The sequence below is a fragment of the Chanodichthys erythropterus genome, chromosome 23 (assembly GCF_024489055.1).
Source record: "Chanodichthys erythropterus isolate Z2021 chromosome 23, ASM2448905v1, whole genome shotgun sequence".
NCBI lineage: Eukaryota > Metazoa > Chordata > Actinopteri > Cypriniformes > Xenocyprididae > Chanodichthys > Chanodichthys erythropterus.
Window position 1 is genome coordinate 25,974,347 of NC_090243.1, and position 15,269 is coordinate 25,989,615.

Sequence of the window (15,269 nt, forward strand, 5' to 3'; positions counted from 1 at the left end):
ATTTTATGCCTGCATGGAAAAGACAATGCAAATCATACAGCATTTGCATGTGTAACCAAATATGTTCTTTTGAACACACAAATACATTTTGTACATTTGTGGTGAATCACAATTCAGAACAGATGAAATGTCCCAGATGACAGATGACAAATATTTCAATCATTTCTTCTTTCTCGCCTCCCTATCTCTGTAATTGGATTAGCTGGATAAAGGTCCATTTTAAGGCAACTAGCAATGGTGTAGTTCACCAGGGACACATTTAGACGTGCAAAGCTGAGGACTTAGGATGGGAATGCATAGACCATATGCTAAGTACAGCCAATGCATTAGTTTTGGAGATATGTCATTGAACCATTTATTTGATAAAATTAAGTGAAAAGCTATATATGGCTGTATTTGACTGGTTTCCAGGGAATTCGCATTGAATAGCCTTTATAGCTCCAACATCCCATTTCTTAAAGAAATGAACTGTAAATTTCTATTTCAATATGGTGCTCAATATGATGCTTTGTTTTCCTTTAGTATGTAATGTATCTATTTGTGCATGTATAAGATTTGCAAAGTTACAAAGCTCATAGTGCTCCACAAAAGGGATTTATTTTAACAGAGGACATTGATCCATTGCCTCTTGATTGAAGTTCAGATATTACTTCTGCAAACATCTACATCAAAGTGTGAAATATTAGCATAATGCCCACCAAAAGGCATACGCAAAGAAAGACAAGGCTTTGATGTAAACTACCTATTCTAGTACACCCAATAACCAAATAATGACCTTTTAACCCTTTCCCAGCACTAGCATTTTTGATAATTTTCACCCAAATTTTATGGCCCGCAGAAAATGTTGTTGTATGAATATCTGAACATACAATACATCAAAATAAAGAACTGTGCTTTTAAACAAAATAACATAATAATAATAATAATAATAAAAATAGCTAGCTCAATAACGTTAGGCAGTTTTGATTTATACATGGTTTAATATTTGATGATCGTGTTAGATTACATGTAAGCAATGCTTCTATCGCTTGTTTTTGCTTCTTCTTTGCCCGTGTTTTGATCCAGAGATTCTGTACTCTTTTAAAAATGTGTAATGGGGGTTGTGCGTAAAACAGGTCAAATTGCTTCTGGTTCAGGTCTTTTTTATGCGCTTCATTAAATATAGAAATGGTTTACTAAAGATCCCTTCAAAGGAGTCAGCAAAGATGAGAATAACCGACATTTGCAACATTTAGATGTTTAAGTCGAATAAAACGCTACCAATAAAAATAACTAGATAAGTTAGCTGAGTCCATAGATATCACATCAGTTTTATGCCATTAACAGTTTCTACAACAAGCGGATGCAATGAGACCGGTTTTCCTGTTTGTTCATGTGACGTTTGGTATAAAGCCTATAGCGCCCTCTACTGTATAACAGTGAAAACATGGATTTCTGGAAAATTCCACCAATGGCAGGAATATGTAAAATAGCATTATATGGCCACTTTAGTACTACTTATGAGGTGACCAAGACTATATGTCACAATTATGCAATGTTTGATTACTGTAGGAGTGGTTGAAAGAGTTTTGAAAATTATGGTGAATTCTGTCCTCTAAACTACAATTAAAATAGGCTATTATGCCACCAAAAGTCAACATGCTCCTGTTTTTTTTTTTTTTTTCTTCAAATAAAAATGATTTTTTTTTAGCCAAGATTTAAGATTTGTGTTTATGCAGAAATGTACATAAATATTCACTGGACAAAAATCGAGACAAGTATATGTGACAATACAATGTAGTCCCTAATCCTGCATCATGTGATCAGGCTCAATGAAAACACATCAAATCAATTTTATTGCAACTTTAAAAGTTTATTCTTGTGGCGGTTTCTAAACATTGCTTCTGAACTGGGAGCATCAGTTAAAATCATAGTCCGAGAACAAAAGAAACTGCATGCGACCATTGTAGCCTCCAGCTCCTGGGCGGATGACCGCAGGCGACTGGGTTCACTTAGTTAAACAGAAAGTAGAATGAACTAAGATCATACATAGGAGATAGGATTCAGCCTTTGGCACAATGAAAACACATACTGAGGATGGGTTTGACCTTTGGAACAGAAACAAATGACAACAACAATGTATTATTCATGATAACAGGCATACAACCAGTGACTGAATATAAAATTAAAACTCACAACTACAGCAGATTTCTTTTTTTCTTTTTTTTCACAGGAAACCATTTATAGTATAAAGGTTCTGAAAGATTTGAATTTGTAATTTCCTAGAAATTGCAATGAAAATGACAAGGATTACAGAGAGAGACAGATGGAAATATCATCAAGAGAGAGGTATTAAATAAGAAACAAAAAAACTCTATGCAGAGGTAGAGTTCAGTGCACACGGCTAAAACACGCCACTCGCCTGCCTACTGCCTCGAGTTTACAACACCTTCAGATCCAACGCTGGGCTGCATCCTCAAATGCTCACAGAAAATAAATAGAATACTACAATCTTCAAATGCTTTTTTGTTATCAGTCTTTCGATTTATGATTCCGTTTTCCTCACCAAAGACAATTTCCTTGCACGTTTTCCCTGATTTCAAACGTTTCCAACACACTTAATATGTGCAGAGGGAGTCTAAAGCGCCGCCATTTACAAAGAACAGATCTTCCTTGAGAAGAACTTTGGTAAAACTACCTTTATCTTCAGGAAATTAACCAACACAAACATCTGTGTTCACTGTCTTAGTTTCACGGTTTGTCCAGTATCATGTCTGTCACAAGATGCGCAAAGGTACACGAGTGCTTTGCTCAGGGAGTGAATCTGTCAAGAACATGTCTGGGTTATATTTCACCCCAAAATCACAAAAAAATTAAAAATTATATATTGTATGAATAAGATAATTAAGCCTATTAATCACATTTTTTCTCCAAGTGTGTTCATTCGTATGGAAGCTTGTTTCTGCCACAGGATTAAAAAGGTAATTGAAACTTTCCCCTCGCAAATGTGATAAACTCGCAACTGTGAAAAATCAAGTCTGAATTTTTTCTTGCAATTGCACATTTATATCTTTCAATTCAGACTTTTATTTCTCGCAATTCCAAGTTTGTATCTCAAAATTTGGACTTTTTCTCAGAATTGTGAGATAAAAAGATATAAACTTGATCCAAATTGTGAGCTTTAAATTTGCATTATTATATACATATATAATTCCATGGTGAAAACAAGCTTCCATACATGCCTAACGACAATCGTATGGTCCTAAAATAGGCATAATTTTCTTTATGCAAAATATAATTTCCTATTTTTTTCTTCTTTTTAGTTTGCAAACACACATTGCCGGCTTACTCTATTGTATACAAAGACTTTTTTGGGCATTTGAGAAAATATAAAAATACAAAAAACCAAACAAAGAAAGAAACAAAAAAAAAATCTAGATTATAATCTATGTAAGAACATCACACTGCTTAAAAATAATGGTCATTTTGATGTCCTCTGTAGCAAGAAGTATGGAAAATTGCTTTTTTTTTTTTATCATTGCCGCTAAAATGAAAAGAAATGCAGAGTTACATTCATGTCAATATAACCTTGTGAAATTGGTTCAACACTTTTGTGGTGCAGAAGAAAGGTTTAACTTGACTGGAAATTCAATTAAGGACAGAAGAATATGACTAAAGAAAAACACTTCAATGACAGCGCTTAGAAACTGTGTCAGAAGATTGACTTTTTCCTGACAAACCAACATATTTATATGTTTCAAATTTGTATCCATCATTTTCCAGAATTGAATAATAATTAAGAAAAGTAAATACTGGTGACATATAAATATCTCAAGATCATAATTCAATTTCTTTAAGTATGTTTAATTATGTACAATATACAAAAGATATTTTTGGAAGTTCTAATTCTCAATAAGTCTCACAGATGAATATGTCTCAGTCTCTCTTCACATAATATAACAAAATCATTATTACACACATCTGATGGCATAATTCAACACATGCTGATCTTTCGAACTGGGAAGAACCGATTTTAAATCTAACTTCTTTTGCTAAAAACTCATTTTGATGTCTTAATGAGAATGAAAGATAACATGATTCATTTTTATATTCTATATCTAAGGCCATATTCCCGCTAAACGCAGGCACCGCAGGTGATGGCAGTGGATACAGCAGGAATTCCTCTTGCTCACCAATTCAATTCAGTCGCTGGTTTGGCGCATTGTAATTGACAAATAAAACACTGCAATCCACCCAACCATTTGTATCGAAGTGGCACTATTAGCCTCACCTTTAATAGCATGTTTTTTGACACCAATTGTAACCAAATATTTGGACTCATTAAATGTCATCTCTAAGTACCCCAGGGACCTTTCAAATATTAGCTCCAAATGCAATAGAGCACAGTGCATGTATTGCTTTGAAAATTTGGAAATGAGCGACATGTGTATATCTGTCGTTTGTTGAAGTGAAGGATGAGACGGGTATAAAAAAATAATAGAGACAAGAATGTGAAGGTTATAAATGTTCATGGTCATTGAGAATGGAATGTCATTGTTGGCTCTAGAAAGAAAAAAACTTCCAATTTCAGTCTATTTCGACATTGTACATTTTGAATTTAAACTTAATGGAACAATGGAAACGCCACACAACACTCTCCTCGTGTAAATACAAAGCCAGCTTCCATTGTTCTAAGATAATAAGACTAAACAGCACAAACTGCCTTGATCAAGTATTAAATTGAAAAAAAAAAAAGGTAAAAAAAAAAAAAAAAATAGAATGAAAAAATTAAATGAAATAATCAGACTTAAAAGATGTCCAAATTGTATATTATTAGTTCACTTCACAATTTAAATTGCCTGATAATTTACTCACCCCCATGTCATCCAAGATGTTCATGTCTTTCTTTCTTCAGTCAAAAAGAAATTAAGGTTTTTGAGGAAAACATTCCAGGATTTTTCTCCATATAGTGGACTTCAACATGAATCAGTGGGTTGAAGGTCCAAATGTCAGTTTCAGTGCAGCTTCAAAGAGCTCTACATGATCCCAGACGAGCGAAACGATCGGTCAATTAAAAAAATAAAAATTATACACATTTTAACCACAAATGCTCGTCTTGCACTGCTCTGTGATGCGCCACGCATTACTTAATCACGATGGAAAGGTCACGGGTGACATAGGCGTATGTACTGAGCAAGTGTTTACAAAGCGAACATGCAAAGATTAACTAAAGTCAACCATAAAAAAAAAAAAAAAAAAGGTGAAAATTTTGATTTTGATGTTGGAGGAGAAAATGAGATTCCTAATGCGGTACTTTTGCTCGTCACGTGTGACCTTTCCAACGTGATAATGTAATATATGGCGCATCACAGAGCAGTGCAAGATGAGCATTTATGGTTAAAAGTATATAAAGGGATCATGCAGAGCTCCTTGAAGACTGCAATTTGGACCTTCAACCTGTTGAACCCCAGTGAAGTCCACTATATGGAGAATAATCCTGGAATGTTTTCATCAAAAACATGAACATCTTGGATGACATGGAGGTGAGTAAATTATCAGGAAATTTTAATTCTGAACTAATCCTTTAATGTGCATTATTAAAGACTAATTTTAGATTAATAAACCATCATTAAGGATGTTTTTAAGTGAATTAAAATAAATCTTAAAACAAAACGTTAAATAACAGTATGTGTAACTACAGTGGTGATTTCATAGTGTGATCAGCTCACAGAGAAATACTTTTAGGAATGATATCTGGAGAAGTGGTTGATTTTGGCCATCTTGATACGACACATCCTTAAGCGTCCATGAGAAACTTTTCTAACCATACAAGATCATGTGCGAATACTTCCTCACCTAGAATGGCAAACACGTATGACACAGAGCTGTTGGAATGCTGTTCCAGTCATTGGGCGTCTTTTGGAGTTTCTCCCTCGTTTATATCCTATCACCCTCCAGTTTTTCTGAACTGCAGTGTCCTCCTCTCTCTCCTCTCTAAGCCACAGGTTGGAAAGTGATCTCTGTGTGGGTGTCTCGTATATACAGCATCCGTACGTCCAGCAAGGACACTCTTCAGAACAAAAACCTCTGGCTCAAGAGTCTTGTGGAGGTACTAAGCATGTATGTGTCCTCTTAGAGAACGCTTCTTCTGACAGTCTCTTTTCTCAGTCTCTCGTGAAAGTTCCCAACGTCCACCGATATTAGGATATGATGGCCGGGGACCATCTGACCACTGTCAGGTTATCTGCACTCACTGAGCGCTTCTTGGCTGCTTTTCTCAAGTCTTTATATTTGTCGTCACAAAGCCTGGAGATCGCCTGTGAGAAACATGAGAAGGGGAGATAGATAAGATTTTACAATACCGTTCAAAGGTTTGGGATTGGTAAGATTTTTTTTTAAATATTCTTGAAAGAAGTCTCTTATGCTTAAACTTTAATTTTTTTCCTGTGTTGAAAGCTGAATTTTCAGCACCATTACTCCAGTCTTCAGTGCAAGTTTATATCTCACAATTTCAAAAACAAAACTAATTCAGTTAAACAATTACGAGTAATAATAATAAAAAAAGGTCAGAATTTACTTTATTTCTAGCAATTCAGACTTTTTTTGTTTCAGATTCTTCATAAATCATTCTAATAAGCACATTTGGTGCTCAAGAAACATTTATTATTATTATTATCAGTGTTGAAAACAGTTGTGCTGCTTTTTGAGGAAACTGTGATACATTTTTCAAGAATCTTTAATGAATAAAAAGTTCAAAAGGAAATTTTTTTTTTGCACATTTTATCTTGACTGTCACTTTATCCAAATTAGTTTAGACAGTTTTATAGTGTATATTTCTGTATATTATTATATTCCATATAGTATTTCTATTCTGAAGTACAATCCACCCAATGCTGCCCTTACTCAAGGTGTTCCCCAGGGTTCTGTTCTTGGCCCTTTTCTTTTTCTAAATGATCTACATTATTATTATTATCTGTAACTTATTAGAGATGACAATGTCACTGAGTAGACAGATAGGGTTATTATAAGTGTAAAAACAAACATAATGGAGATATAATTCATTTTGAATTTTTATTTTATTTATAACAATGAAATTAACACTGCTTTTGTCACTTTTTACAAGATGGACAAAATTTGTCACCAAAAAAGTCATTTGGTTTAAAGGTGCCGTAGAACGTCTTTTTAAATAATGTAATATAAGTCGAAGGTGTCCCCTGAATGTGTCTGTGAAGTTTCAGCTCAAAATACCCAAAAGATTTTTTTTAATACATTTTTTAACTGCCTATTTTGGGGCATCATTAAATATGAGCCGATTTGGGCTGCGGCCCCTTTAAATGCTCACGCTCCCCTCCCCCGGAGCTCGCGCTTGCCTTTAACAGCATAAACAAAGTTCACACAGCTAATATAACCCTCAAAATTGGTCTTTATAAAGTGTTCGTCATGCAGCATGTCTAATCATGTAAGTATAGTATTTATTTGGATGTTTACATTTGATTCTGAATGATTTTGATAGTGCTCCATGGCTAAAGCTAACATTACACACTGTTGGAGAGATTTATAAAGAATGAAGTTGTGTTTATGAATTATACAGACTGCAAGTGTTTGAAAATAACGACAGTCTAGTCTCTGCGAATACAGTAAAAACTATGGTAACTTTAACCACATTTAACAGTACATTAGCAACATGCTAACGAAACATTTAGAAAGACAATTTACAAATATCCCTAAGATAAATATCATGATATCATGTCAGTTATTATTGCTCCATCTGCCATTTTTCACTATTGTTCTTGCTTGCTTACCTAGTCTGATGATTCAGCTGTGCACAGATCCAGACGTTAATACTGGCTGCCCTTGTGTAATGCCTTAAACATGGGCTGGCATATGCAAATATTGGGGTCATACATATTAATGATCCCGACTGTTACGTAACAGTCTGTGTTATGTTGAGATTCGCCTGTTCTTCGGAGGTCTTTTAAACAAATGAGATTTATATAAGAAGGAGGAAACAACAGTGTTTGAGACTCACTGTATGTCATTTCCATGTACTGAACTCTTGTTATTTAACTATGCCAAGATAAATTGAATTTGTAATTCTAGGGCACCTTTAACCAAAATTTCAGTTTTAATGAATGACACTTTTGGTTATACCGAATGATGATATTTTCAAACAATGCTAACAGGCTGATATCAAAAGGAAAATCAAAAAGTTTTTTAAATATTACAACATTTTCCATGTTTTATAGCGGATGAACCGAATGACCTGATGTTTCGGGACATGTGTATGAGCAAGTGAAAACATGATTTTTTCAACTAGTTAAAATAGAGTTAGTTACTTTACAGGTGTCTGAATGATGTCACATCCTGTCACATGATATTGCCCACATGACTTGATCCAAAATGGTCCCTTTATATTAGTTACTCCGAGTGACATCAATGAAATTCATTTTTCCGGACATTCTTTCTCATAACAAAGTGACGACTTTCTACACAATTTCAATACCATTTTGCACTATGTTAATACATGATGTTATATATATATATATATATATATATATATATATATATATACACACATATATACACACATATATACACACATATATACACACATATATACACACATTTATTACATTTTAAGATATTTTAATCACAAATGAAATGGCTGTATTAAACCAAATTACCTTTTGACACTTCAAAATCTTTAAAATACCTTTATAAGTGCAAAATATAATTAAAACCTTTTGGATTCAATAAAAAATATCTAGATGTATACTTGGTATATGACCCGTCGCATCATTGACCCACATACAGAATTAGCTAGATTCACATTTTATACAAGTAAAGATGTCACAGAAGTATTGGCCAAACCTGTACTTTCTGATGCAAGAACTCAATTTCCAAGTACAAACACCTCCATGAATAAGTATGAAAAAGTTTCAAGATACAAGATACATCTTGTGTCCGTTATTTTTGATACGACAGCTGATTGTGTGTGGGAGTGTATAAAGATGGTCAGAGCGGTATGGAAGCAGGGGGCTGATCCTCATGAAAGAACTGGATCACAAACCACTGACTGACTGATTGAGCTGTCCACCCACAGACCACTGACTCTAGATGGGCTAGTGGGCTATTACACCACCAAAAAGAAACCACACACACACACACACACACACACACAACTGAACTAACATCATTATAGGCCTGGTCTTGTCAGAACTGTAATTGGGCAGCATTGAGGCTGAACGCTGGCAAAGGACACACATGGGAATTCAGGCGAGGTAATTGCTCAGCCCTGCTGCTACTGAACCAATGGAGCAATACAACATGTCACAATATTCCTTCTTTTTGAGAGTTGCAACAAAGCAAGCTTTTAAATTCCACTGCCATATTCCTTACAACTTGCTTGCTAGATACATTTTGAGCTTTGCTTGAAAACCTAGAAGCCATAGGACACTGGGATGTGATGAGCTCTTGAGTGACAATCTTAGATAAATATCATGAGCTATATAATGTGTGTTAATGATCTGGAGTGGTAATGACCCCTCACCTCCAGTTTCTGGGCTTTGTCTCTGCTGAGAGGCTCCAGGGGAAAGCTGAGGTTGTTCGCCTCGGAGAGCGAACGCAAGTCAAAATAGTACTTGGCGTAGACGCTTGATGGAACGTTAATATTGAACTGCAGCAGCTCCAGAAACTGCCGCTCCAACTCATTCCTGGTGGGAGAGAAAGAAAGCAAAGATAATTAGCTTTGTGCATGTTCCTTTTGACATTTGTCAGTGGGCGGAAATATGCGAAAAGAAAAAGAAAATCTTGACAGTTTAGCTATTGAAGAAAATTCTGATTTAGCATCTTTCAATGGAAATCAATGTCTTTTCATTATAAAAACACAATTCTGTCAAGAAACGACAAGTCCTGATCATGCATTCATATTAACAGATCTTCCTTGATACATCCCCAAATTTCTCAGCACTAACAAAACTTCTTTCCTACCAACCACACAATTATTCCAACCGACCAGATAAATATAGCCAAAAGTGAAGCTTCTGACAAAAAAAATAAAAAAGACAACAAACACCCACAAACCCACACTCTCTGGTCCTCTGCTGTGTGTGGTATGCTTTGAGGACAATATGACAGCCACCGTCACTGAATCTACAGTCAGGGCGGTCTTTAAAATAACTGTGTACACAGCAGGAGTTGAAAGAACAGATGTGACAACATGCTGAAAATGTCAAGCATTTATTTTTATTTGTCAGGTCAATTTCTTGTTACTTTGCCTTCAGCTTTATTATATATATGGTACCTTAATTTCTACATATGCTACAAAGTCATATCTTATAAACCAATAGCCTGTTTCAATCAAAAGTTGCAAATTGAACTTGTATGAAAAATTGGAATATTGCAAAACACATTTGCGAATAAAGCACGGTTTCCATCTCGTGTTCAAGAGAACAAAATCATCGCTTCCTGGGAAACTGCTGCAAATTATCAGTAATGAAAACAGAAGTTGCTGCAATCTGGAAATCCACTGGAGATTTGTTTCCTACAAAATAAACTACCTGCAGCTCAAAGCAGGCAGGCGAAAAGCATTGACAAACGCTATTGTGTTATCTTACATTTGGAAGCGGATGCCTGATGTGTGTGAATGCAATCATGTGTGACTGTTCTGGGAGCCAAATCATACTAAATCATTTTGATGACAGACTTTGGCTCAAGCATTTCAGAATGAAATTTGAGTTTCGTCCACTGGCTAGTCTAGTTATCCAATCATATGATTTGATTAGTTTTTGTTGCCTATATCGGAATTTATTCAGTAAATGTGTTTCTATCATGGTTTATGCACGTCTTTTTATCAGATAAAAAATGATCCAACTCAATTCAGTGCAATTTATTATTATTATTTTTTTTTTTTTTTTAAATTTTAAGATTTTATGCACATCTTGCCATTTCATTCAGAGTTGTTATGCGATACGCCACATTTTGCATGCAGATATGTGGATGTACACATAGCTAATGTAGTACCTAATTGTTGAGTATTAACAAAACATTTGATTTATTCTGGTACTGAAAGTCTGCTATTTTGAAACAAACAAACACTCACATGTCTTCCACGGTGATGTCTTTGAGGATCTGGCAGTAGTCGACATTCCATACGGCCTGATCATCCCACACCTTTGACGCCAACAGGATGGCACCCAAAACGATCCTCTTCCAGTTAGCAGGACAGATGTCGATCTCTGCATATGTTAACAATCTCTCCAGATAAACCTGAGAAGAAAAAAAAAAAAAAAAATGAGAGAGGAAATGCTTCATAAAGTTTGGACATTATTCAATATCAAAATAAAGCTGTAAAGAAACTGATGTTTGTTTTTAGATTCTGGTGTCTGACCCTCGTGTTTCTGTTTTTGGAGCAAGGTTACTGCAAATATGCGATTACTGCGAGACTGACACGCAGGTCAGGGAGCACGCATGTCGAAAGACAAACAAACACATTTATCTCCAACACAAACACCTGATGCCTCACTGCTAACAAGCTGCAAACCGAACACCACACAGTTTTAACAGCACTAACATCTACCATGTAAATATAATGATTATGAAGAACTTAAGTCATGTCTCAGGCCACAGATACCGCAGATTATGCGGGCATTTGTGGTTAAAACATTTTTTTGTTTATTTTTTAGAAAATGACTGATAAGATAAGACCCTTATTCCTCGTCTGGGATCATGTAGAGCTCTTTGAAGCTGCACTGAAACTGACATTTGGACCTTCAACCCGTTGAACCCCAGTGAAGTCCACTATATGGAGAAAAATCCTGGAATGTTTTCCTCAAACACTTAATTTCTTTTCGACTGAAGAAAGAAAGACATAAACATCTTGGATGACATGGGGGTGAGTAAATTATCAGGAAATTTGAATTCTCAAGTGAACTAATCCTTTAACACCAATTATTTTTCTTTGTGTACTTCTAATAGAAAGTTATAAACATTGCGAGTAGTTGAATTGTAAGTCTGTGTTCTGTTGACGTGGAGTATGACAGTATGCTGTAGCCATGGGCGTCTTTAGCATTCATAAACACTGCTGACGGATGTAGGCGAACAAAGACGTCCTTTATGAAATGAAAAGCACATGATGTATGCAATTAAAAAAGAGACGTAGACGCAGCGCAAATGCACACATACACACACAATGGGGGACAACAATGTCGAATAGTATTAGTTTGCCCACAGTGGGAAAGAAATCTAATAAGAGGCCAGTTTTGTTTGTAGAAAGTGTCAGACAGAAATTGCACATTTAATTAGTTCCACTGCATTGCGGGGCTCCGGCTCACCCGTGGGCAGCTGTGTTAAATAAGTGTTGATGACAACATGTTTGTGTATATAGCAACTCAAGAGAAACTTTAAAGAGTGCCAGCAAATACTTCCATTCATACATCAACAACTTAACACATAATTGATTAATTCATAATCATCAACATCACTCTGGAGATGATCAGCACCTTCCAGAAAACACTAACCTGTGTAGAGCTATTAAAACATAACTCATGTTTCATTCAGTTGAGTCATAAACATTAAGAGGGTGAATTACCATAAAGCTGGCAACTACTATAACATTACCATAAAGCTAAAGGGTTTTTGGCAAATATTTTTGTTTTGTTGTCATAATTAATAGGGATACATATAAATCTGAACAGGTCATTTGTTTGTTCACACTGAACGTGAAACTGGATTTAGGAACAATGAGTTCTGTCTTAGATAACATTTTTTGGCAAACTGATTTATTATTTGGCATATGAATGAAAATGTTTTGATAGTGTATATTTTAAGTCCAGCCTCCCATGAAGATCACTGAATGCAGTGACTCATAATTTCCTTTGAATAACTGAAGCACCAGCAACAGCCAATCGGATTTCACCAGCATCTCTGCACCTGTTGACCCCTACAGGTCAAGGAACAAGCTCAATCTGTCTCAATCTACATTTAGCAACAAAGTCACACACAATCTGTCTATATGAGAAGCCTACCATTACACAGATACCGAGTCTAACTCAGACACAAATCTCAATCTCACACAAAATAGCTACGCTCATAAAAACAGCACTTTTATTAGTCTCAGACATTTTACTATAACTATTAAGGAAGAGTATTAAGGAAGAGACTGGTTGATATGCAAAGTGATTAATCAGTTAGCTTTTTAATGAGATGTTTAGGAGGCGAGCACATCTGAAATCATTGGTACTACAAAAATAATGAAAACAGTCTTCTTCAGACATTACTGAAAAAAGCACAGGGACATTTATTCCAATTTTTCAGTCAGCTAGGAGGTAACAAACTGATTAAATCAGTAAATCAGATTGCAGCTTACAAGTTTAAGAACACGCTTGCCATTTTTATGTGTAATATACATCAGACAGTCTAGGAACAGTCGATGGGAACCATCTGAGACTACACTTCCATTGGACCATCAGCATAGATTATAACCCTACAGCCTCTATACTTCCCCTCAGGCCCATCTCAACCTCACAGCCTCTTGTATGTCTAGACCGTGTTTAATGACACCTCAAAGGTATTTGGTTGGGAAAGTGAGAAGGGATGAGCCTTCAAAAGAAGAATTTCATCATAGAGGAGGAACAGTCACACACAGACAGCTGCTGGGCTTAGCACCAGCGAATAAAGCAGAAAATATGACAACTATTTTCACCTGAGTGATGGTAAATCCACTTCACTGATGGTAAACCCTATTTTAACTTCTGCTACCAGCCAATCTAAAAATGACAAAGGGGAAATTTCATTGGGCCAGCATCAAGTCACATGACCTGTCACTCACCAGAGTAACTATGGCACACTCAGCCGTGAGCTGGGCGGCACTGAAGAGCGTACGGACAAATCGGTAGATCTGTTTCTGTTCGGGGTCGTGCTTGTCGTAGTCTGACGGCAACTCCGATTTCTGTGGGAAGAGGAAGTTTTAGGACATTCTGTGCAGGATGTAATTTAACAGCTTATAAATGAGCTGCAGAAATGAAACACTTACTGAAAGTGGATGAAGTTTTTCATCAAAAATGTCTAACAGCATTCGCCCGTCCACATTTCTGAAACGAGAAGGGTTAATGGAATTACATTAGGGAAGACTGGTCCTTATTGTCTGAGATGTATTCTTATAATGCATTAAAGAACTAGAAAGCAAAGTGTGTCATGGTAAATTTTCAATGTTATCAAAACCTTGTCTGAAAGTTATATTATAACCGCTCTGAAGCCTTGAAGTCTGAAGGTTATAAAGCATTAAGGGTTTATATGGTATTAAGGATTTGAGAGAAAGATAGGCACAAAGTCAGAGAAATGAGTAAAGACCGAGATATAAAGTATATTGTCAAGTATAGATGGATGGATGGATAAAAAGACGACAGACAGACAGATGGATAAAACATTATGGATGGATGGATGGATGGATGGATGGATGGATGGATTCATAGATAGATAGATAGATCGATAGATAAATTATGGATGGATGGATGGATGGATGGATGGATGGATGGATGGATGGATGGATGGATGGATGGATGGATCATAGATAAATAGACAGGATAAAAAGATGACAGACAGACAGATGGATAGATAAAATAAAATTATGGATGGATGGATGGATCACAGATTAGATAGATAGATAGATAGATAGATAGATAGATAGATAGATAGATAGATAGATAGATAGATAGATAGATAGATAGATAGATAGATAGATAGATAGATAGATAGATAGATAGATAGATAGATAGATAGATAGATAGATAGATAGATAGATAGATATTCAGTAGCCTAAACATTGCTGATTTTTCAAATAAAAGTCACATTGTCATTAATAGGTCTCTCTCTATGAACTTCCAGAAGGGAGGGCAATCAATCTTTCCTTCACCCACAGTGCACTGCAACACATGTGGTTGAGTGTATTTGGATCCCTGTGTCCAGACTCATTTAAGACACTTCATCCCATCTTTGTGAAACACGACACACACTGCTGGACTTCACCACTCCATTTATGAAAAACACAGATTTCCTGCAGTGCCATTTATTCTGTCATGTGTAGTCACTCACACACATATTTCCCTGAGCTCTCGTAATAACAGCACCTGACCTGATGAGAGCAATGAAACACATACCTGTTCTTTATATGGTAGTATATTGCAAGGGAGACACTGCAAACAGAAGAAACAATAGAGAGAAGTTGATATAATGTAGTAATCTGCATGATGATGCAACATTAAATTCAATCTAAAGGGGACCGGCGGCATTTA

At 35.8% G+C, this 15,269-nt stretch overlaps 1 protein-coding gene across 3 annotated transcripts in view; it reads right to left on the minus strand.

Moving 5' to 3' along the window:
- Nucleotides 1–1,865: 1,865 nt before the first annotated feature.
- Nucleotides 1,866–15,269, minus strand: part of ccny (cyclin Y) — a 59,444-nt gene continuing 46,040 nt past the window's right edge. For all 3 annotated transcript variants that reach the window (XM_067377456.1, XM_067377455.1, XM_067377457.1), the window contains 6 exons: nt 15,135–15,170; nt 14,012–14,069; nt 13,808–13,927; nt 11,081–11,247; nt 9,530–9,692; nt 1,866–6,296 (listed from right to left, as the gene is read on the minus strand). In XM_067377456.1, the coding sequence (XP_067233557.1) occupies nt 6,180–6,296; nt 9,530–9,692; nt 11,081–11,247; nt 13,808–13,927; nt 14,012–14,069; nt 15,135–15,170 (661 nt within the window). In that variant the 3' untranslated portion in view covers nt 1,866–6,179. The remainder of the gene's footprint in view (nt 6,297–9,529; nt 9,693–11,080; nt 11,248–13,807; nt 13,928–14,011; nt 14,070–15,134; nt 15,171–15,269) is intronic.